This window comes from Nicotiana tabacum, chromosome 7 (genome assembly GCF_000715075.1).
Source record: "Nicotiana tabacum cultivar K326 chromosome 7, ASM71507v2, whole genome shotgun sequence".
NCBI lineage: Eukaryota > Viridiplantae > Streptophyta > Magnoliopsida > Solanales > Solanaceae > Nicotiana > Nicotiana tabacum.
Window position 1 is genome coordinate 175849722 of NC_134086.1, and position 22216 is coordinate 175871937.

General features: G+C 34.7%; 1 protein-coding gene and 1 long non-coding RNA gene across 7 annotated transcripts; one reads left to right on the forward strand and one right to left on the reverse strand.

The window, feature by feature from the left end:
* The first annotated feature begins 518 nt into the window (after window positions 1-518).
* LOC107771492 (uncharacterized) lies at window positions 519-5321 on the forward strand. The gene is made up of 2 exons (XR_012693728.1): window positions 519-760; window positions 1099-5321. It is a non-coding gene; the product is annotated as an uncharacterized LOC107771492 (long non-coding RNA).
* Window positions 5322-5448: 127 nt separating this feature from the next.
* LOC107771491 (B-box zinc finger protein 19) lies at window positions 5449-11401 on the reverse strand. 6 transcript variants are annotated; one of them, XM_075218833.1, is made up of 7 exons: window positions 10997-11401; window positions 9925-10311; window positions 9728-9824; window positions 9516-9631; window positions 9177-9419; window positions 8998-9092; window positions 5449-5927 (listed from the first exon to the last, which is right to left on the reverse strand). In XM_075218833.1, the coding sequence occupies exons 2-6, from the start codon at window positions 9943-9945 to the stop codon at window positions 9003-9005; spliced, it is 567 nt and encodes a 188-aa protein (XP_075074934.1). In that variant the 5' UTR covers window positions 9946-10311; window positions 10997-11401; the 3' UTR covers window positions 5449-5927; window positions 8998-9002. The 6 variants fall into 6 exon arrangements, with proteins under 6 accessions (XP_075074934.1, XP_075074933.1, XP_016446353.1 ...); XM_075218832.1 differs by having other exon boundaries at window positions 9925-10314; XM_016590867.2 differs by having other exon boundaries at window positions 9902-10311; window positions 10997-11400.
* Window positions 11402-22216: the final 10815 nt, after the last annotated feature.

Below are 22216 nucleotides of genomic sequence, written 5' to 3' on the forward strand. Positions count from 1 at the left end.
TTTATTGTTTGGCCTTTCAATCCCTTACTTGACGTACAGCTAATTTCCAATCAATCTCTCTTTCTCTCTCTATATATAGTGGGCATTGGTTTCATCCCAACAGGAATGGAGGTACAGTAGTGGGTGCGAGTTCGGCCGAACCCAGTGACTTTTTCCGAAACCCTTTATTTGTATTGAAAAACTTACCACATCTATATAAATATATCATGATGAACCTAGTAATCAAAAGAGGTATGGGTTCAATGGTAAGAGTTGTGGGTTCTTTGGAAAAGATGTGGGTTTGATTCCCATATAAAGCAGTGCTTTATTTTGTTGTTGTTTTTTTACGTTTTTTAACAAATCAAAATGTGAGCGACTACGTTTCTTCTACTTTCCACTAAACTAACATTATTTAATAACTACTTTCCACTCAACAAACACTAAAAGTAACATTATTTGATAAATAAAACATAACAACTTGTTTTCTTTTTAATAAACAAAAATCATAAGCTTTCCAACTTTAACGTTTCTTCTGACTTTCGTCTCAACAAACACTACAGTAATATTATTTAATAAATAAAACACAACAACTTGTTTTCTTTCTAATAAACAAAGACCAGAAGCTTTCCAACTTTAAACACAAACGTTTTCCTCCAATTCTCAAATAAAAAAAAAACTAGGGTCCTGCTCAGCTGCTCTGCGCCTCTGCCTGTGCGATTGATTGACAATCACTGATACCACAATCTGCCGGACGCCCTCCAATTCTCCACTGTGTATCAGTGTATGCTCTTTATCCCTTAGAAGTTAGACCCTTCTAAGTTCTTCCTTCTTCAATTCTTATTTTCTGATTTTTTGCTTCATGTTTTAATCTTATATTTTATATTTGATAATTTATGCAAAATTTAATTTTTAATATTTGATTCTAGGGTTGTCTCATAATTTGACCTCTATTCTCTTTGTCAATTTATGAGAACTAACTAGTTACACTAAGTTTTTAAATTTTGGGAACAAATCATATTATAGTTTACAAATTGAACTATGTCAAAGGAGATAAAGAATAGTTTGTTATAGCATTTGAAACATAAAACTTCAAGTGAATTTGTTTTTTCTGATTTTTAGGTTTTTCTAGCAAAAATCGCTATGATATCCTCCTAAAGTGTGGGATTATGAGTCCGATCCTGCTAAAAGAAAACCAATTTCAGAATATCCTCCTAATTTACGTGACCGCATAAGGAGAAATTATATACAAAATGGACCTTGTCAACCTCGTGATTTTGTCTTCCCAAAAAGAGATTTTGGAGGAATAATGCGTTACTTTAGTCCTAAATGGTTTAAAACTTCATGTTCTCAATGGTTAGAATATAGTATTAAACAAGATGCAACATTTTGTTTATGTTGTTACTTGTTTAAAAAGGAGGTTGGAGGATATGGAAAAAAAGTAGGTGATGCTTTCACAACGGATGGTTTTAGAGGTTGGAATAAAGGTTTAGAAAGGCTTAAATCACATGTGGGTGACATGAGTAGTGTTCATAATCGATATTTCAAGATGATGCTAGATTTAATTTAATAAACCAAACACAATTCATTCTAACTTCTTTGGACAAGCAATCTGAGAAAATTAAAAGTGAACATCGAGTTCGTTTGAATGCTTCAATGATGTGATGAGGTATCTTTTGAAAGAAGGAATTCCTTTTCGGGGCCATGATGAGAGTGTAACTTCTACTAGAAGAGGAATTCTTTTTCGGGGCCATATATTGTGTTTGTCTTTCGTTTCTTTTTAAATATATATTAAATATCGATACTCATTCTTTAGTCAGTTTGATATTGTATATTAGTTTTAGGTCATAGCCCTATTTTAAATTTTAGAACCCACACACTCTAAATCCTAGTTCCGCCTCTGCATCCCAACTACATTGCAGTAAGTTTCTAAATTAATTTTTTTGTTACTATATATGTTGTTGAAATACCAAATAGTTTCAACAAATATTCATGTAAGCAGACGTATACTAAGGCGATGATGATAATGTCATAAATATCTCTATCAAATTTCAAGAGCAGGTAGGCAAGTTTGGCAAGCTTTTGTTTGATGGAGTTGATCCAATATTTTAGCTTTTGTTTGATAGAGTTGATCCAATATTTTACTTTGTGTTGGATACAACTTTTACTTTAAAGTAATGTTTCTTGCTTTCTTTTTTAAGCGGTTGTCTATGGATCATGGGTATTGCAATGGTGATAGTGGTGATACAAGCATTTTTCTAATATTTATTATTATTGTTATTATTATTATTATTATTATTATTATTATTATTATTATTATTATTATTATTATTATTATTATTATTGTTGTTGTTGTTGTTGTTGTTGTTGTTGTTGTTGTTGTTGTTGTTGTTGTTGTTTACAAAGTAGAAAATATGTTCTAAAGTTATTTTTATTTTGCTGAGTTTTACTAAAAGATTCCTTGGTCATCGCGGCTTGTATCAAATTTATAGAAAAATCACATTACATTACTCTAAAACCAAATAGTTGTTACTATGTCATTTTTTTATGTTTCCTCTCATTTTACCCCATTAAAGCGTGTGTGGCATCTTTTATTGGCCAACATTTATATTTAGAGGTGTGTACAATGTGACTACGAAAAATAGATCAAATGATGTAAGAATATTTTTTCCTCTTTAGTAATTTTTTATAAAGCAATTGCATGTTACAATACATAAAGGTCATCTAATAGCATAAATTTTTTTAGGTTTACGATTCATGTTACTTAAATGCAAGAAAGAAATTTATAAAGGAAGTAAGGTAGGAATAAGTAGAAAAAGGGACGAAAGTAACTAAAAAGATCAAGGAATTGAAAATAAAAAAAGATAAAAGATAAAACAGTAAAAGAAAAAAACTAGAGGTAAAATAATAGGCAAAAAGTTACATGACTGGAATGTAACTCAATAGTAATGATTGTTGTTGTAGTCAGAGGCGTACCTAACTTGACTCTTGAGGGGTCACGGGACCCCGTTAATTTCGGCAGAAATCATGTATATATATTTTATATATATATTTGTAAATAAAGTTGGGACCCTTTAAATAATTTATGTGTGCCCCAAACACAAAAGCTTGACCGAAGGAATGGTTGAGTAGAGTGCTTTAGTTTCCTCCCTTTAGTGGTTGATGTGAGTTTGAAACTCATGTTTAGCTTTTACTCCTTTCTGGTTTACTTATTTCAATTCAACATAATTTAATAGTAAACTGGTTTATTTTATTTTATTTTTATCTTTTTTCTAAAATCAGTTTTAGTTTAGTACTAGTATATATTGGTGAACATAATTAATTTTATTCTTTTTGTAAATCTCACCCTTCAAATCAAAAACCTCAAATTGTAACTTATTGCTCCACTAATAAAAATATATAAATACTTTATGTCACAACCTTCTTTAACAATCAATTCGATAAAGTAGTGGACATCACCAACTTTGACTCCACGATGAGTTTGAGACTCTTCTTCAATTCCTTGACTACTAACACACCCTTAATCTTGATTTTTTGTGTGTAAATTTTTGATAATTTTAAAGTTTGAACACCTTTTTGATCATTGACTCCTTTTTAATTGAGAAAAAACTAGAAATTTTAATGTTTGAAATAGACTTAAATCAAACACCTTCCCTTCACGCAACACCCATTTTGCAAAAAATCTCTCTCTGTTTGATGCTTTTTCTTTTTTAGAACTTTTTAAAAATACTTAGATGATAAGTTATCGATTATAATCAGTAACTTTTTAAAGAGTTGCACACCAAATTTTATTGCTAGTAATTAGAATCTAGGTGCACATCGAATTTTATCACTAGTAATCATACAGTGGTGCCCCATTGCGCTCAAACTCTGGGTCCGCTTCTAGTTGTAGTATTCTTACTTTTCATTTCATGTTCTTTTAATTTAAAATTTTAGAAAATCAAATACTACTACTAGAGAAAAGACGAAGACAAATATCTCATACATTCGTGTATTATGTATTAAACTAAGAATTATGTATTAAAAGCACATCACCACGCAAAAGTACAAATTTCCTTGAACTTTTTTTTCTTTTACAAAAAATTTCTGCCAATGAAAAATGCAATTCACTAAGCTCAAATTCTAATAAGAATTAGTATACATTTGTGGCTTGATCAATATATAGAAATATTTTATTTATGTTTATTAATAAATAAAAATTATTATTCTATTCGGATTGAATTTATAAATAAAATTATTAAATTCAATAGAATTTTATTAAACCAAGCGTATATTTGACCCATCCTCCGTTTGGGATACGAAAAAAAAAAAAAAAAATCCGGATGTGTTGTTGAAAAGGCAGTTACCGCTGCTATTTCTTTGGGTGGAAGAAATTAACGAAACCCTTACTTTTTGCCCAATTAATTAATATCCTAAACGGAAACCTACAGATATCTATAAATTCATAGGAATACAACTCAGAACCGTCGCCTCATATTCCTATTTCTATTTCATTCTTATTGAAAAAAAAAATCCAAGAATGGAGCAGCAGCTGCAAGAGGGTTTTTATCGGTTTCGTCCTACTGATTCAGAACGACTTAAGTTGTTGTTGAGATTCATTGCTAAACAAGAAATGAATGATTCTGGATTTATCACAACAAACATCGACGTCTATGGCGGAGAAGAACCATGGGAAATTTACAATCACGGCGTATCCTGTGGTAATGATGATGATGATAATGCGGATAGCAGTAATTATCGCTATTTCATTACAAAGCTGAAGAAGAAAAGCAAGGCGGGGTATAATCGAGAGGTAGGTAATAAAGGGAGTTGGAAACAGCAAGACAAGGCTAAATCAGTTCACTACGAAAATGTGGGAAATTCATCATTAGTGGTTATTGGATGCAAAAAGAGCTTGTGTTATGTGAATAAAGAGTATTATAATCAGAACGATGGACATTGGTTGATGAAGGAGTACGAACTTTCTAGTGTTATTCTTCAGAAATTCGACGAAGATCGTAGAGATTATGTTCTTTGTGCCATCAAAAGGATGCCACATTCTACTGATTATGCAAGGTGCCTGAATTAGGAGTTCTTGATTATCAATGGGATGAAAAGGACTTAACTGATTTGAATTGTGATAATTGATATGCCCGAGGTTCTTGAGATGTTGGCACAAAACGAAGCTTTTGAGTTTTATTGATTAACTGTATATTCATTCTTGATAGATATATGGTAGAGATTTGATTAACAATGGCATATGTCCATCTTTTTATCTTTGTAATCAAATGGCATTTAACCTTCCTGATTATTGTCATTCTTTTTATGTTGAGAAATATTAAGGGAGAACAAGAAAGATTGTTTCCTTTCTGAGTTGGTGACAGTCATATTGATTCTTGGGTGGTTCAATTACTCCCCAATAGTTTGTGTCAACCTTGAATGATTACAACAACAAAGACCCAGTAAAATCCCACTAGTGGGATAGAGAGGCTGTTTCCGATATACCCTTGGCTTCAACCTTGAATGATTTTGAAGTCTAATAACAGAATTGCTATAGAGACAAATACAAACCAGATGAGACTAAAAATTCATGACTAAAAACTAGTACAATGTAATGAATGACAACACTACATTAGTGTCCCAGTTCATCTTGAATCTGTAAAGATTGTTTTTCCCATTACTCAGTACAAGAAAATACAGAGGTAAATGTGGTGATTGCAGCCTTATCCTCTCCTCAAAAGAAAGATGGCAGAACTTCTTTCTGATCCTCATCTTGAAATATAGGCATGGAAGTGGTTGAATAATGAACTTCAGAGTGCTCTTCACTCCAAGAGAAAACTCAACTTGGTCCTGACTAGTTCAAACGCTTCGCCTTGCTTAAAGCTCTGACATTTTACAGAACTCAGCTAGGGCCGGCAGCTCCAATTCATAATTCAAGTTTGAATTTTGGAAGGGCAGCGGCAATCTCACATCTGCACTTCAAAAACAGAAATAAGCATATAGCCCCATAAACTGAGCAGAATTTGTCTAGTACACCACAGCCCAACACGTTCAAAGTTCAAACATAAACATTTTAATACCATAAAATCCACCTTGCTATAATTTTACATACATAGTCAAAGCAAGGAAACACTTCCAGATTCTCAAGAGTAGTGCAGCAAGATTGATCGTACACTTAGTAAGAACGTCCAACAATTCGATTGTGAAGCTAGACATCTTACTGAAATGTTACAATTTGAAGTATATATTCAATATCCATCTGAACATGAAAAGAACGCACCCAGTTCATGTTTTAAGGGCTTTTTAGCGTTGCTAGGTTTTAGGTCTATTACAGGCTACATGGTGAAAGACCAGGGTCCACGAGAAGAACAAAAGAAGGGTTAAGAGATAATTCAATGGAGAACGGCATAAGTAGTATTACGATATAAAGGTAACCACCCAAACAGACTGTAAATGGGAGTGGTTTGAGCAAAGGCCCTGACCTTCAAAGCTCCAGTTGAGGGAAAGCAAATGTTTAAATTCAAGTTCCGACCCCAGTTTTCACTAAAGAGGAGTTCAGAAGCAAAGTAAACATTTGTTTGCATCATTAAAATAATAAAGGGTAGAAAATGGAAAAAAAGAAATAAGCTTAGATGACTCAAAAGCAGGTTAATGGAGGGATCGTGCAGGACACCTGATGGTACCGACAGTGTTAAATCCAATGAAAGGCAAGGGAATTGAATTCCTACTCATAGTCCAATATCCCCCTTGAAGAGCATAATAAATTTACACTTTAATAGCATAAATTCTTGGTACCTAACTAGCCAAATATTTTTCATGAACCAGGCTTCACAAATAGAAGAGCTGGAAATATGCAAGAATCTCAGAGGACCATAAGGCCCCATATAGAATAGAATTCAAATCATTGACTTAGTTACAGGATTCGGAAAAGAATGAACAAAAATGCATTACTTAGTGTCTATCGTTGGGTGAGAAAGAGAGAGAGAAGGAAGGAGAAGAGGGTGTTCGCATGTAGTTCCTTTCTGTTAGCGCATACTAAACGTTGAAGATTTTGCATAAGATGATTATAGGTTTTAGAAATGGGAATTTGCATCCTACACTTGAAAATATTTGCACCAATCCTATTAACACAGGGAGGGTATTTCGATTAAAAAAGAGCAGAGGGAAAGGGTCAAAGGGATATGAGTGGATAATGGAGGGTGATCCTGAATTTTTGGTAGTCTCCGCAACAAGTGAGGGTAAGGGCAAGTGACTGACAGGGTAATGCTTTTTCAACCCCCTACCCATTGCCATACCTGCACTAGTTGTAAAGGGGTAAATGAAACTACGTCACAGAACTGAACAATTTTTTTTTAATCAGTCAGAACTGATCTTTTTCTTTAAAACATCAAACTAAGTAATGACAAACATCCCCAATAATTGGCTAGTTTTAACTGAAATCTTCCAATACATCCTCAATCTCTGCTAGTAGAACACTTAATAGAAGTAAAAGGTTATCGAATCAACAAGATGTAAGAATAACCCTTATTTCCCCCCACTAAGAAATCACCATAGGTAAAGATGCTTCATTCAAGTGTAAAGAACCATAAGAGTCGTGAGAAATGAAGCATGACTAGATGAAGCCCTTTACTATACTACAGATGACAAAAGAAAGAACCATGGAGCTCCAACAAAACCAGAGGCATTATGTGAATCATTCCAAGGGAAGGTGCCAATCGAGTCGTACAACTACTTCTTCAACAACTCAAATTAGGAACCGAAGCCAAATCAAACATTCTATTTGGTAAAGCTAGAGTGTATACAATTGCCGGGGCATGGATAGTAGTAGAAGCACGAAAGAATTTTATTTTGTGGGTTCAAGATTAACATTTTTAAGGTGAATGGACCATTTATAGGCAGATTACCCTTTATTTTTGGGTAACAATCTGACAGACGAGGACAAATCCAAATAATTTATGGAATATTACAATTTTAAGAAAGTTATTATTAAAATTTTAAGAAAATTAAAATCATAGTAATACATAGTATTTCATACGTGATAAATTTTTCTCTGAGAAAATTGTTGGGGATGGTTTGATTTATGATACTAAATTATAGGAAACATTTTTGAAGCCGATCCCGAAGATGGGGCCAATGACAGAGAGAACCTAGCAATTCCAGGTGCCCACACACTTTCATGCAAACATTGAAAGGATTTCTATATCTTATTTAATATCCTTACGTTATCAGTTGTGCACCATCTTGCAAGAAAGAACCAATTTGGTACTTAGTAGAATGAGAGCAGGAATAAGGAACTGATTTTGTACGTTTTTACTTCTATTTCTTATTGAGTTATGCAGAATGAACACTTAGAAGAATCGAGCATGCAATAAGGCACTTAGTAGAATATGGTTTCTTTCAGCATAACTCAATTCTTATAGGTCCCGAAAACAAAATGACAAATGCTTCCCTTGTGCATGGACGACAATTTTTTATTATTGGTTGATAAAACCAAAATAGATAAGTAGTTTTTTCCAACCTAATTTGAAACTGCCCATGTACACTCTATGTATGTAGTGTAAATTCACTACCACGAAATCCATCAAAAACTTAAATGATTGGAAAGGCAATTCTCCTTCTTCCATTACTGCTCTCTTTCCCTTCCTGCTTCTCCAGAAATGAGATATTTTGATCTCACTGATTCTACAATTTCTTCCTTGCTGAAAAAGCTGAAAGTGGTTTGTTCCTTTTTCTTTGTTAAACTTGTTACATGATCCTCATAACGTAAATGCCAAGTAGCAGTGAGGCACTCGAAAATCGCAGTGAAGATACATCTCAATCGAAAAGGTGCAAATTCTCTCAAGCTTTTTTCTTAGCCCCAACCACCTTGAAGCGCACCTTAAAGTCCTTAAACACTTCTTCAGAATCTTTAAATAAGCATGGGATATTGCTTATGTATGTGCACATTGTAATAAGGTAAAACTCAAAGTACTACAAGACTTTGAGAGTCAAGAGAAGAAAGACGTTCAATCCAAACTCAAATATACTGCATAGAGTGTATACCTTGATCACTTCTCTGGCTCTCTTTTGAAGGGTCCATCAGGAACAACGCTGACTGACTCATGATTGCTGCCACTAAGCATGTCCATTCCTTGTTCCTGCATTAAATTTAATACTTACTTGGGATCGACAGGCAGCTGAACAAATAGAGTGAAATAGTACATTCAATTTGAGTTTATTACCTGATTATTTGACGATTGACCGTGCATCCTTTGAGGTCTGGAATTAAGGTCAATCAACTCATTCTCCATTTTCACGCTACTATTCACATTATTTTCTAGCCCTGCCTTAGCAGTTTCCCTGTTTGATTGGTGGTTTTCTATCATAGGGAGCGTAAAGGGCTGTGCTGGCTCCCTCCTTACATCACCTTGTTCAGTAGATGGCAATCCTAGTTCATTTGAAGGGCCCAATTTATCCCCTGGAAACTAAAGAAGGACATAAAAGAAGGAATGAATATAGACTCTTTCCCTAAAAACTACAAGAACCTGAACAAGGACTTGTCTTAGCATGAATTTACAAACCTCAATTCTCTGCCTTATAAGGAGATATCTTCCATGGGTTCTTTTACCTCCAACATGGACAATCATATCACATTGCAAACAAAGGGAACTTCCATCGATCTCACAATAAAAGAAAGCTACATACAAGTAAAGAAGTACATACTTCATATAATTTTGCCATCTTGGACAGCGAAAACAGAATACTGAAATGAAAAAGAAATGAATCTACATACCAGGTGCATTTTCACATATGTCACAACGTTGGATTTTACTGGGGTCAGCAAGCCCAACCCGTACATGTCGACTTGCAAGCTTGTTGCACATATGGACCTTATCAAAAACAAGGGTCGTGAATTTCTTTCAGTGCAAAACAGATGAAACTTGAATGTAAACAAACAGATATTTACCAAATGCGCCAGGGTCTTCTAACCTTATTAAGGTCATGTAACATCCTACAACTTGTATTTTATTTTTGTGTTTCCAAACACTAGAAGCGTCTTGGCAACCAAGAATAAGTAAAAGGGCATGTAGATATAGGCGAGACAATAAGCCAGTGCTAAATATGAAGAAGTTTCCACACTACACATTGGAAAATACACCACTGGCCAGAGAAAAGTGTTATGAAGAACATCCAATTGTGTGGGCCTCACGGTCAATGAAATTGATGAAATGACCACGGTTCCAATCCCAACAGACACAAAAACCTCCGGTTTGATTTCTTCCCACCTGTCTAAGCCTTTGGGGCAGAGTACCCGTACCTATGCTGGTGGAAAATAGTTTATACTTGGCGAGGTGCTCGCAAGATAGACAGGAACCACTGCTGTCAAATAAAGAAAAAAGCCACTAGTCCGTTCAGGTTGATCAAGGAGGTGGACATGGAATTCCAAAAGATGCAGTACCAAAAAGGGGATTGCATTGAATTGTATACTCCAGAAGAGCAGGCATAGTAAAAGTAGCAAGTACAAGGAAAGAAACGTAGGCCACAGTATGCACTATGCACTTACGCAGAGATGGAGGCAAAGGGAGGCAAGAGGGTTCTATTGAATCCCCTTCGCCGAAAAATTGTACTGCACATAAATTGTTGAATCCCCTTGACATAAGGGACTATTATAGCGTAGTGGCAAAAGGGATTCAAAAATTGCTTCAGATCACAGGTTGAAATCCTACATGTGACACTCCAAGTATTAGTGGAATACCCTAGTATGAATTTCTGGCTTCGCCACTACTACACCAGTGGAAGATATAAAGTACCTTAAAATCCTAGATCAGGAAAACTAACAGAATAGGAGGCTCAAAGTAGATAATTTCATCTATGTAAATTAGATAGTGTTATTATTTCATAAAGTAGGGACCTTGAGTTACAATATGGATCAACAATGAATCAACCAATTCAGGATTATTATAGTACCAAAAAAAAAGGCTATATCTAAGTATTAAATAGAAAAATACATCGAGATATATAAATAAATTGATGAATACTGAAAATGGAATTCGATGTATACCTTCTCATCACAAGCACGACAAAGACAAGCCTCATCAGCAGCACAAAATAGTATAGCAGCAGCACTTTCACAAACATCACAAAGGGTTCTCATATTTGTTTATATCTATTTTTTCACTCTTCAAATCATTTTCCAATATTCACTGACCCAGAAAACCATACAATTAATCAAACAAAAAAACCAGAAATATGTATGAAACAAAGTCAAAATCTAACTGTGGTTGTAGTGTAGCACACAAAGTTAAATTTTTTTCTTAAGAAGATGAGAATATTGGGGTTATGACAAAGAAAAGAAGAAGCGGAAAAGAACTGGTGGTTGAGCAGTGTTAGGAAAAGAGGAAGAATGCTATAGGGGAAGGAGGAAAGAGAGAAGAAACGAAGGAACAAAAAGGGAAAAGAGAAAAAATAAAGTCGTGGAGGACAAATATAAATCAACAGAAAAACACATAACACAACCACATGTTGCTGGTTCGGGATTCTAATCTTTAAACGTTATTGAGTTCTAAATTAATTATTTATATATATTTAATAAATTTTGTAAGATAAATACAAGGTTCAAATCAAAGTTATTGGATTCGACCGTACCCGGTCCCCACGCTACCTCCTCCACTGCACGCAACCAAAAGGTGACTTTTTTTCTTTAGTCTTCCAACTTCTAAAGTTGGTCATTTTCTTGTCTAAATTGCCCTTTCTATTAAAAGGGGTTCCTCCGGTTTAAATTAGATAAGTTAGTTTGATTCGGCACGAAATTTAAACAGAAGAAAAAAATATTTTTAAAACTTGTGGTCTTAAAACTTAAGGGGTAAAAGTTTTATGAGGTCATGTTATTTGTGGGATTATAAAAACTTCTCATTATAGGTAAAATAAATAATACGAAGAGTTTAAAGTTGAATTATTTTCAATTGTAGAAATATATAAGAAACGGAGTTGGTCATTTTCTTATCCAAATAGCCCTTTCTATCAGTTACGATATTGGTCGTTTTCTTTTCCAAATAGCCCTTTCCGTTAGTGCTGTTGCAAAAATATTAAATAGTCGGCAATGTTACATGGTTTGGTGTGGTTGCTGTTGCTGTTGCTGTTGCTTTTTCAGGCAAATGGTCATTTCATACATATGTTGTTGGTTGCACTGCATCCCATTAGTATGTTACATGGTTTTGCCGTAGAGGCCTAATAGCTCTTCTTTTATTATTTTTTTCATCGGTATGAATATGACGTAGCTGGTAAAGTTATTGTTATGTGATCAGGGGGTTACGAGTTCGAGCTGTGGAAATAGTTTGCAGAAATGCAGGATAAGGCTGCATACTATAGACCCTTGTGGTCCGGTCCTTCCCTGAACCCTGCGTATAGCGAAAGCTTAGTGCATCGAATTACCCTTCTTTATCTGTCTAAATTTGATATGCAGTAGTGAAGTAGTAAAGGCGTGCACAAAATGATCCGAACATCACCATTGAAAATAAATGTTAATTTTGTTACTCACTATGTGGGGTTACGATTGTAAGCCAGTGTGCTATTTCTATGTTGAGGAACCTTAGTATAAGTATAGAATAACAATCCAATATAATTTCACAAGTGTGTTAGGTGTTGTCCTTATTTTATTACCATATTTGGTTTTCCTATCTCATGAAGGAAAGGACGACATATTTAACATAATTGAGTTTTCTCTTTTCCTAGAGGGAAAAATATAACTCTTCCATATTTGGCTAGTCTTTTTTCTTGTAGGAAAATGTTTGGACTTCTATAAATGGAGTATCATTCATTCTCATTCAGTAGCATACACAATGTAGTCATAGGAGGCTTGAGAGGCATGTTTAGGGGGGAGAACTTTACAGGACAAGTGTTAGTGTGTCACTTGTGTTTTGCCTCTTCGTGAGGTTGTTCTCTCGATATTTTGTACTCTCTTTATTATAGTCGATTGCTCATCTCCGTCGTGGACGTAGGTCAGTTGACCGAACCACGTTAAATGTTTGTGTCTCTTTTGGTAGATTTCTCCTTTGTTGTTTGGTTTATCGTCGTTGAAGGTTTGCTTTGCTAGCTTCCGCATGACATCTGTTTTTTCGGTCCTAACAAAGTGAAATCTAGAAAGAATACTGTGTATGCGAACTTTATCCCTGCCATTATTTCTTTTTAAAAAAAATTATAGCAATATATGTGTGTGTATCTATGCCCAATTGCCACCACCATCTATTTCCTTTTGTCATGCCCCACCGTCCCCTAACCTTTTGGCCCATGGGGTATGAAGCCTAAACAAGTTTTATATACATGTTTTCAAGAGTTGTAGAATTGAATCGCCAATGACATAGATGGTTATCCTACACATCACCAATAATTCGTTCTATCGTTCAAAAGACGACAAAATAATAAACAAAGGAACATATATAGTATATATAAAAAATATTATATTTTAATTTAATATTTACCTATTAAAAACATATTGAAGGTTTCAATTTCACCACGAGTACTTTACTTATTCTCAAAATGTCCTGTTTTGCCGACTTAAAACGAGCAAAAAAGGGAAAAATTCTTTTTTGGGGGTGGGTTTTAAATAGAGAGGTGGTCCATCGCCATTGGACACGTGAGAATCCAGAAGTCGTGGCGAGCGTGGCTTGTTCTGGATTTTGTTGTTGGGCCCACAGACAGATGTCAAAATTCACAAAAGTAGATCAAATGAAACAATTCTTAGCCACATACTTCTAAAGTCTTGATAGCTACCTCTCCCTCATTTTCACCCACTAATTCCTTCCCTCCCTCTCCCACATTTTATTTCCTACTAAGTAGTATAATCTTTATTTTTACTTCTTTTTTTATATTTAAAAAATGCTCATGTCCCATATACTACTTTCTCTATTTTAATTTATATTTTTTAAAGAGTTAAAATTAATTAAAAAAATTAAATTGGATTAATAAAATATTTTAAAATTAAATTTAAATATTATTATATTATACGAAAAGTACTATAAGTAGCAATTCTTTTATGTTAATGTAATAAAAAATATATTTTAAAATATTAATCAAAAGTTTGCATAGGCTGAATCTCGAGAAGCAAAAAAACACCATATAAATTAGGACGGAGGGAGTACCTCTCAATAGTAGAGATGTTGGATAATTCTACTTATCGATGCTTAAACATATAACAATTAACAATATCTAATGTTTTTTGTTTTCTATTAAAATTTAAACTCTAATCTCTTATACGAGTAATGTTTATTTACTTAATTAATTAATACTTATATCACACTGTTTTGTGTTCTATAACTCTTTCTTTATATAATAAATATAGTTTTGTTGTATTTTATTTTATTTCCATTATCCGTCAGGTATTTGTGTGCTATGAAAATCTATTCTTTTTCCGGACAATGTCAATGAACTATTCCACTCTAATTTCTAATGATGATTTTATTCGTGACAGCGCTTCCAACATCTTCATTTTTATCCGTCTTCTAGATTTCTAACACTTGTTTCAATTATATTTGATGGTCTAATAGTACGTACTTAACATGTCATCAATTGATAATTTAATTCTATATTTAAAACTTTGGTCATTATGACTACCTAATTCTAAGAGAGACGATTTATTAAACTCTTACAGACAAGTATGATTCGTTTTGAAATTACTAACTTCATTGTACTTGCGTTTGAACAGATGTTTTTCATTTTTTTTTGGAAAACAAAGTGTAATCACATTACTAAAATTGTTTATAATTTAAATGGGACAGTTGAACAATTTTCCATCCGATAAAGTTTGTGAATTTTTCGACAAAATAGGTGGTTAGTCGGGAAAACTTGTTAATAATTGAATACATGTGAAAGATTTACTCATCTAAAAAACTTGTGAATAATTTGACAAGATGAGTAGAATGGAGATAATATTAAGTTAGGGTTGATATGCAAAACTTATGAACAGTTGAATAACATAGACAAGATTAGTCCATCCGGTTAAACTTGTGAACAATTGAACAAGTATAATTTATCAATCTTCCAAGTGCAATTCCATTTTTGCAAAACTTCCTTAAACGAGAATGGCTTTCGACACAACACAGGCTCTTGGTAATGGACTCAGAGATTGAGAAAGTAAGGAAAGGAGAACAGTGAATGGTCAACTCAAGATCAAGTGGGGAGCCTTGACTAAGGACAAAACTCAAGAGTTGGGGGAGAAGTTGTTGGCTATGGGGGCTTGGAGAGCAATGTGGATGCGAGTAGTATGTGGACCGCAACAGCGAATTGCATTAGAGAAGCTGCTAGGGAGGTGTTATGAGTCACTCCGGAGGTCACAAAGGGGACTGGTGATGGAATGGAGAGGTCCATAGAGTGGAAGCCAAGAAAGAGACGTATATGAAACTAATGGAGAGCGCCGACGGGGAGGAGAAGAGGACGAATATGGAACACTACAAGAAGACAAAAAAAAGGCGAAGTTATCGGTCACGACAACTAAATCTGTAGGCTTTGAGCGCTTGTATGAGGAACTTGGGGGCAGAGGCGGTGACAAAAAACTGTTCAGGTTAGCCAAGGCGACAGAGAAGAAGGCTCGTGACCTGGACCAAGTGAGGTGTATCAAAGACAAGGAAGGTAAGGTATTGGTGGAAGAGTCGTGTATTAGGCGCATGCGGTAGACATACTTCCATAAACTCCTGAACGAGGATGGGGACATGAGCATTGTGCTCGGGGAGTTGGAGAACTCAGAAAGCCAGCGAGATTTCAGGTGTTGTAGGCGTATTAAAATTGAGAAGGTTGAGAAGGCTATGTGGAGGATGAGTAGGGGTAGGGCGACCAGACCATACGAGATTCCGGTGGAATTTTAGAAGGACGTAAGCCGGGCAGTCTTTGAGTGGCTTATTGGATTGTTTAATGTCATTTTTAGGATGAAGAATATGACGGAAGAATGGAGGTGGAGTTTGATGGTTCCGTTGTACAAGAATAAGGGCGATGTCCAGAACTGCACCAACTATAGGGGTATCAAGCTGTTGAGTCACCCCATGAAAATTTGGTAGAGGCTAGTGGAGAGGAGGGTGAGAAGGAGTGTGTCTATTTAGGAGAATCAATTCGGATTCATGCAGGGGCGGTCAACTACAGAAGCCATCCATCTTGTGAGGAGGTTGATGGAGCAGTATAGGGAGAGGAATATAGACTTGCATATGGTGTTCATTGAGCTAGAAAAAACCTACGATAAAGTCTATAAGGAGGTTCTATATAGATGTTTGGAGGTCAGCAGCATTCCGGTAGCATATATAGGATGATTAAGAACATATACGATAAAGCTAAGACTCTCGTGAGGGCTGTGGTTAGGAGACTTGGATTATTTCCCAATGGTGATGAGGTTGCATCATGGATCAGCTCTTAGCCTACTTTTATTTGCACTGGTGATAAATGTGCTGACGCGACATATCCAAGGAGAGGTGCTATGGTGTATATTATTTACAGATGATATAGTATTGATTGACGAGATGCGCTGCGGGATTAATGCTAACTTGGAGGTGTGGCGACAGACCTTAGAGTCTAAAAGTTTCAAGTTGAGCAGAACAAAAATAGAATACTTGAAGTGTAAGTTCAGTGTTGGATCTGCAATTTCTTAGAGTAAGTAATATATTATTGTAACATCTATTGATGTTTACTTTCCTTATTGTGATGTCATAAGTCACTCAAATTTAACCTCTATTTCGTTACAAAGACAGAATATAATAAGTTTATATGATCAATGTCGTGGAACTAATTATGTCTTTATGCTTATCGTCATAGAAATGTTCTTAGAAAAGATTATGAGTCTCGGGCGCCCAATGAGAAAACATACATGTTTCAAAAGATTTTTTTTATTAAAGTTTGCATGCTATGGGCAGGGGCGAAGCCACCTAGCTAAGGGTGGTCAATCGTTGAAATATTACGAAAAATTACACTATGTATAAAAGTAAAATATTAGATTTTAGATGTATCCAATATATATTGAACACTTTTTGTCGGGAAATTTTTTTTACTTTTTACAGGTTTGAACAACCTCCAGGAAATTTCTGACTTCGCCACTACGAAGTGTCTATTTAGTAGAAAAAAATATATTATATATCAAACTATAGTATTTTTTATTTGTTGGGGGATTTTGCAGATAAGTTGACAACAGATGCAGCTCTAGACCCAGCTGGTTTAGTAGCAGTTGCGGTGGCTCATGCATTTGCATTGTTTGTTGGAGTTTCAATGGCAGCCAATATCTCAGGTGGCCATTTGAATCCAGCTGTCACCTTTGGATTGGTTGTTGGTGTCAATATAACTATCTTGACTGGTTTCTTCTACTGGATTGCCCAATTGCTTGGCTCTACAGTTGCTTGCCTTCTCCTCAAATTTGTTACTGGCGGATTGGTATGTATTATGTGGAGAATTAGGGGTTAGTTCAATTTAACCCAACTAACCGCCCATCCAACCACTTAAATTAAAAATAGTCGACAAATGTATAATCCATAAATAATATTTGTATAACCGTATATAATCGATGTATAATTTATGTATACTTACTAGAAAAAATAAACATTAAATCTAACTTTGACTATTTGAGCAACAAGGCTAATTTATAAGGGGGAAGTACACAAATAGCTAATCTTAGGACTGCTACTTAGGTATTAGCCAATACTTATTTTGTCATGAAAATTTGAACCAAAAATCTCAAATTCAGGACAATTTAGGATCTTTTTGTTCTGAAAAAATTAAACTGAAAACTAAAATTTAGGATACATAGGCTAATTCCTAAATAACAGCTCCTTAAAGTGGCTACCTGGTGTCATTTCTAACTTAATGGGCCTCAAATATTGGGCTTTTGCAGGCTGTTCCTACCCATGGAGTTGCTGCTAGGCTCACTGGATTGTGGTAATGGAGATAGTCATTACCTTTGCACTTGTCTACACTGTTCATTGAGCTAGAAAAAACCTACGATAAAGTCTATAAGGAGGTTCTATATAGATGTTTGGAGGTCAGCGGCATTCCGGTAGCATATATAGGATGATTAAGAACATGTACGATGAAGCTAAGACTCTCGTGAGGACTGTGGTTAGGAGACTTGGATTATTTCCCAATGGTGATGAGGTTGCATCATGGATCAGCTCTTAGCCTACTTTTATTTGCACTGGTGATGGATGTCCTGACGCGACATATCCAAGGAGATGTGCTATGGTGTATGTTATTTACAGATGATATAGTATTGATTGACGAGACGCGCTGCGGGGTTAATGCTAGCTTGGATGTGTGGCGACAGACCTTAGAGTCTAAAAGTTTCAAGTTGAGCAGAACAAAAATAGAATACTTGAAGTGTAAGTTCAGTGTTGGGACGCATGAAACAGAAGTAGACGTGAAGCTTGATACACTAGTCATCCCCAAGAGAGATAGTTTCAAATATCCTGGGTCCATAATACAGAGTAACGGAAAAATTGACGAGGATGTCACATATCGTATAGGAGTGGGGTGGTTGAAATGGAGGCTCGCTTCTGTTATTTTGTTTAACAGAAATATGCCACCTAGACTTAAGGGCAAGTTTACAAAGCGATAGTTGGACCGGCCATGTTGTATGGAGCCGAATGTTGGCTAGTTAAGAAATCTCATGCCTAGTAGATGAAAGTAGCAGAAATGAGGATGTTGAGATGGATGTGTGGGCATACCAGAAAAGACAAGATTTGAAATGAATATATTAGGGACAAAGTGAGTGTGGCTCTTGTGAAAGATAAGGTGCGGGAATTAAGGCTGAGATGGTTCGGACATGTGAAGAGAAGAGACTCTCATGGCGAGTCAGAGGAGGGGTAGAGAGATGCCTAAGAAGAACTGGCATGAGGTAATCAGGCAGGACATGGCTTTGCTCCAACTTACCGAGGAAATAACCCTCGATAGAAAGGTGTGTAGGTCGAGAATTAGGGTGGTGAGTTGATAGACAGTCTAGAGTTTCGCCTTGTCTTACCAGTAGTAGTAGTACTAGTCGGGTATTTTCCTATTCCTAGTCCCTTGTTTTTATACGGTGTGTCATTATTATCAGTAGGATTGACACTATTCTTGTAGTTTCCCTGGATCTCTGTATTACTCGTATTATTTGCTCCCATTGTCTTATTACCTTGTTATTGCTATTGTTTCTCTATTGCTTCATATTTACCGTTCTTGAACCGAGGGTCTTTCGGAAATAGCATCTCTACCTTCATAAGGTAGGGGTAAGGTCTGCATACACATTACCCTCCCAGACCCCACTTGTGGAATTTCACTAGGTTTGTTGTTGTTGGTGTTCCTTAAAAGGGTTTTGACACAATTACCTACAAAAATAAAATTATTACCCTTGTCTACCCATTTATTTTTCTACCCATAAACTAATTATATTTCCTACCCATAGTAGGTTTCGTGGGGAAGTTTTTCTTTATTCTCCAATTCTTTTTTATTTCTATGCTTCTTTTCTTTTCTTTTTTCTTTTCTCTTTTTCTTTTTTTTTCATTTTTTTCGTATTTTTTTCTTTTTTCCTATTCTAATTTCATTTAACTTTTTTTATATATTCTTTTTCTCTTCATAATCTAATTTCATTTACTATTTTCACTATTTTTTATTATTATTTTTTATATTATTACTAAAGAAAAATCAAATTGTGTATCAATTAAATGTAGCTAATACAACTAAAAAAATATTAACTAACATATGATACCAATATAGTATATAGATATACCAACATGGTATACAATTATACGCAAAAAGTTAAAAAAAGTTTAATTCAATTATTAAACTGAAATAATATCAGTTGTCAATAAAAATTTCAAAAAATTCTAAAAAGATCTAATTGTAAGAGTATCCCGTTACATTATATGGCATACTATAATATTTTATTTTATTTTTGCATTTTTAATTTGCCTCTCACGCTGGATAAAAGCTTAAAGCAAATTAAAAGGGAAAAGGCAAGTGAATTTACGGGTAATAAGTATACTAATATAGTACATTGTATACTATTACAACATATTGTTACAGTATATTGCATATTATTACAGTATACTATAACAATATATTGTATACTATAATAGTATATTGTTGCAGTATAACTATATACTCCTATAGTATATTGTATACTGTAGCAGTATACTGTTAGGTAACTATGTTCTTCTTCGATTATAATATACCGTTGCAGTATATTGTAAAATATAATAGTATACTAGCTATATACTCCTACAACATATTATATACCGTAGCGGTATACTGTAGCTGTGTTCTTCTTTGATTTTTAACTGAAAATTTCGATCTCAATCACCTCAAATCAGGTCCAAACGCTATCAAATTTCAGTATGAACTTCTAGAAGGTATTATAAGCAATATTTAATAGCACCCACTTTGAATCAAACAAGAAATCTTCCAAATAAAAATTTTAAACTCAAGAGCTTCAAGCCCAATAATGATAAATATTCAAATACACATAAAAATTTAGACGGGGAGGATCGAAAGCACAAGGTAAAAAGGAAACCTTTTATCTCTCCCATTTAGTCAAAACAAAACAAAAGAAGAAACGTCATGCCTAACGCTAACACTTTCCACCTACCTACACTCTGTCGCCTTTCTCAAGTACTACAATTGCAGCTCATATTTCTCTTTAACAACAGATACCATTTCCCAGCTGTAGAGCAAATCAACATCAGGCCCATTGTTAACATTGGATATATGGCCCATATAAATTGGTCCAAAACTTCTTTTCTGAAGCTTACCTTCGCGGACACCTAATATGGCTTATATAAATTAGTTCATGAAAGTCTATGGCTGACTCGACTCGATTCTCCTTTCCTTTTTTTTATCCCTTTCTTTTTTTCACATAAACTTAGAAAGTGTTACTGCTTGTGTATCAAACAAAGCAGAAATTTAATCATTTTTCTTTTAGGAGTATTTTTATGAAACTGCTATAAACTTTTTATTTTTGGGGGAAACTACATAATTTATAAAGTTTATTCGGTGTTTACATATAACGAATAAAACGTTCAAAAAGGTAGTGATAATATTTCGTTAAATGAGTTTACACTCCACTTAAACCCGAAGAGTTGATCAACTAAATGGGGTTTCTCACTTTCTCAATCAATTTAAATGCAAAAAAAATGTTCGTATTTATTAATTGGTGTAATTGTCTATACTTTGCGCTAGAGGCAGACGCAGTCTTCAAAGTTGAATCCGTAGAATTAAATTTTTGATTCACTTGTGCTTTGCGCGAATGTAGGAAAAGTTAAAATATGATTTGAATGTTATAAAAATCATAACTTTTAATTTACAGAAGAAAACCATTCTATACTAAATACTTAATTCTTTACGAATAATAAAAGCTTATCCACCTAAATTAATAAATTCAGACTATATTTAAGCGACGACCAACAAACATAGCTTTGTTAGTATAACAACCCGTTCCTAACGTGGTAGCCTTAATCAACCTAACACTATTGATCCTTGCTAGACCATTAAATTTGGGTTTATCATTAAACAAGCTTATTAAGCTTCATTTGAAATGTTAAAATGGTAAAATAACCCTAGTTGTATAATATGATAATTAAGGAGCACGATGTTGAAATAGAAAATAAGAACCGGTTAGTTAAGGAAGAAAAGAGCTTTTAACGTGATGACCCGTCATGTCATCATGCCACAGAGGCGCCATTTGGCGTATATTAATGTCATGTGGAAGCTTACATAAGAAGAAGACTAGCATTTGTGAGAAGATTCTAGAGAGGTATAGACATTTTCTTAGGAAGAACCTAGATCCTTATGGATTTGCTAAGAAAGTCCTTGGAATCATCTAGGCTTGTAGAGAATTCTAGAGAAAGCCCTTATCTTGTAAATATCAAGGACTTGTATAATAGTTAATATTTACACACTAGCCCCTAGGAGACTAGTATATAAAGGGGGTCAATCATTTGTAATTCACCAAACAAACAATTCAAGTTCTCTCTAATACAAAGTTTCCTTTAACAACTCTCTCGTGTTCTTTCTTCCATTCTCTTAGCGATCTTGAGTATAGTAAGGCTGACTTGACATAGCAAGAATGTGAGCAAGTTGTGCAAGATCGTGAGCGAGTTGTCAAGTGTCGCGCGTGTACTTAGTTAACAACTAAGGACATGACAACGTGGTATCAGAGCTAAGGTTTCAACTAAGGGAATGATGAACGAAGGAGAAATTAACGCTGCCAACACCCAAGCCAACGTCATCTAGGATGTTGCTGGCAAGAGCGGCCGTAGCAAAAAGAGGAATGCCACCAACAAGAGCCAGG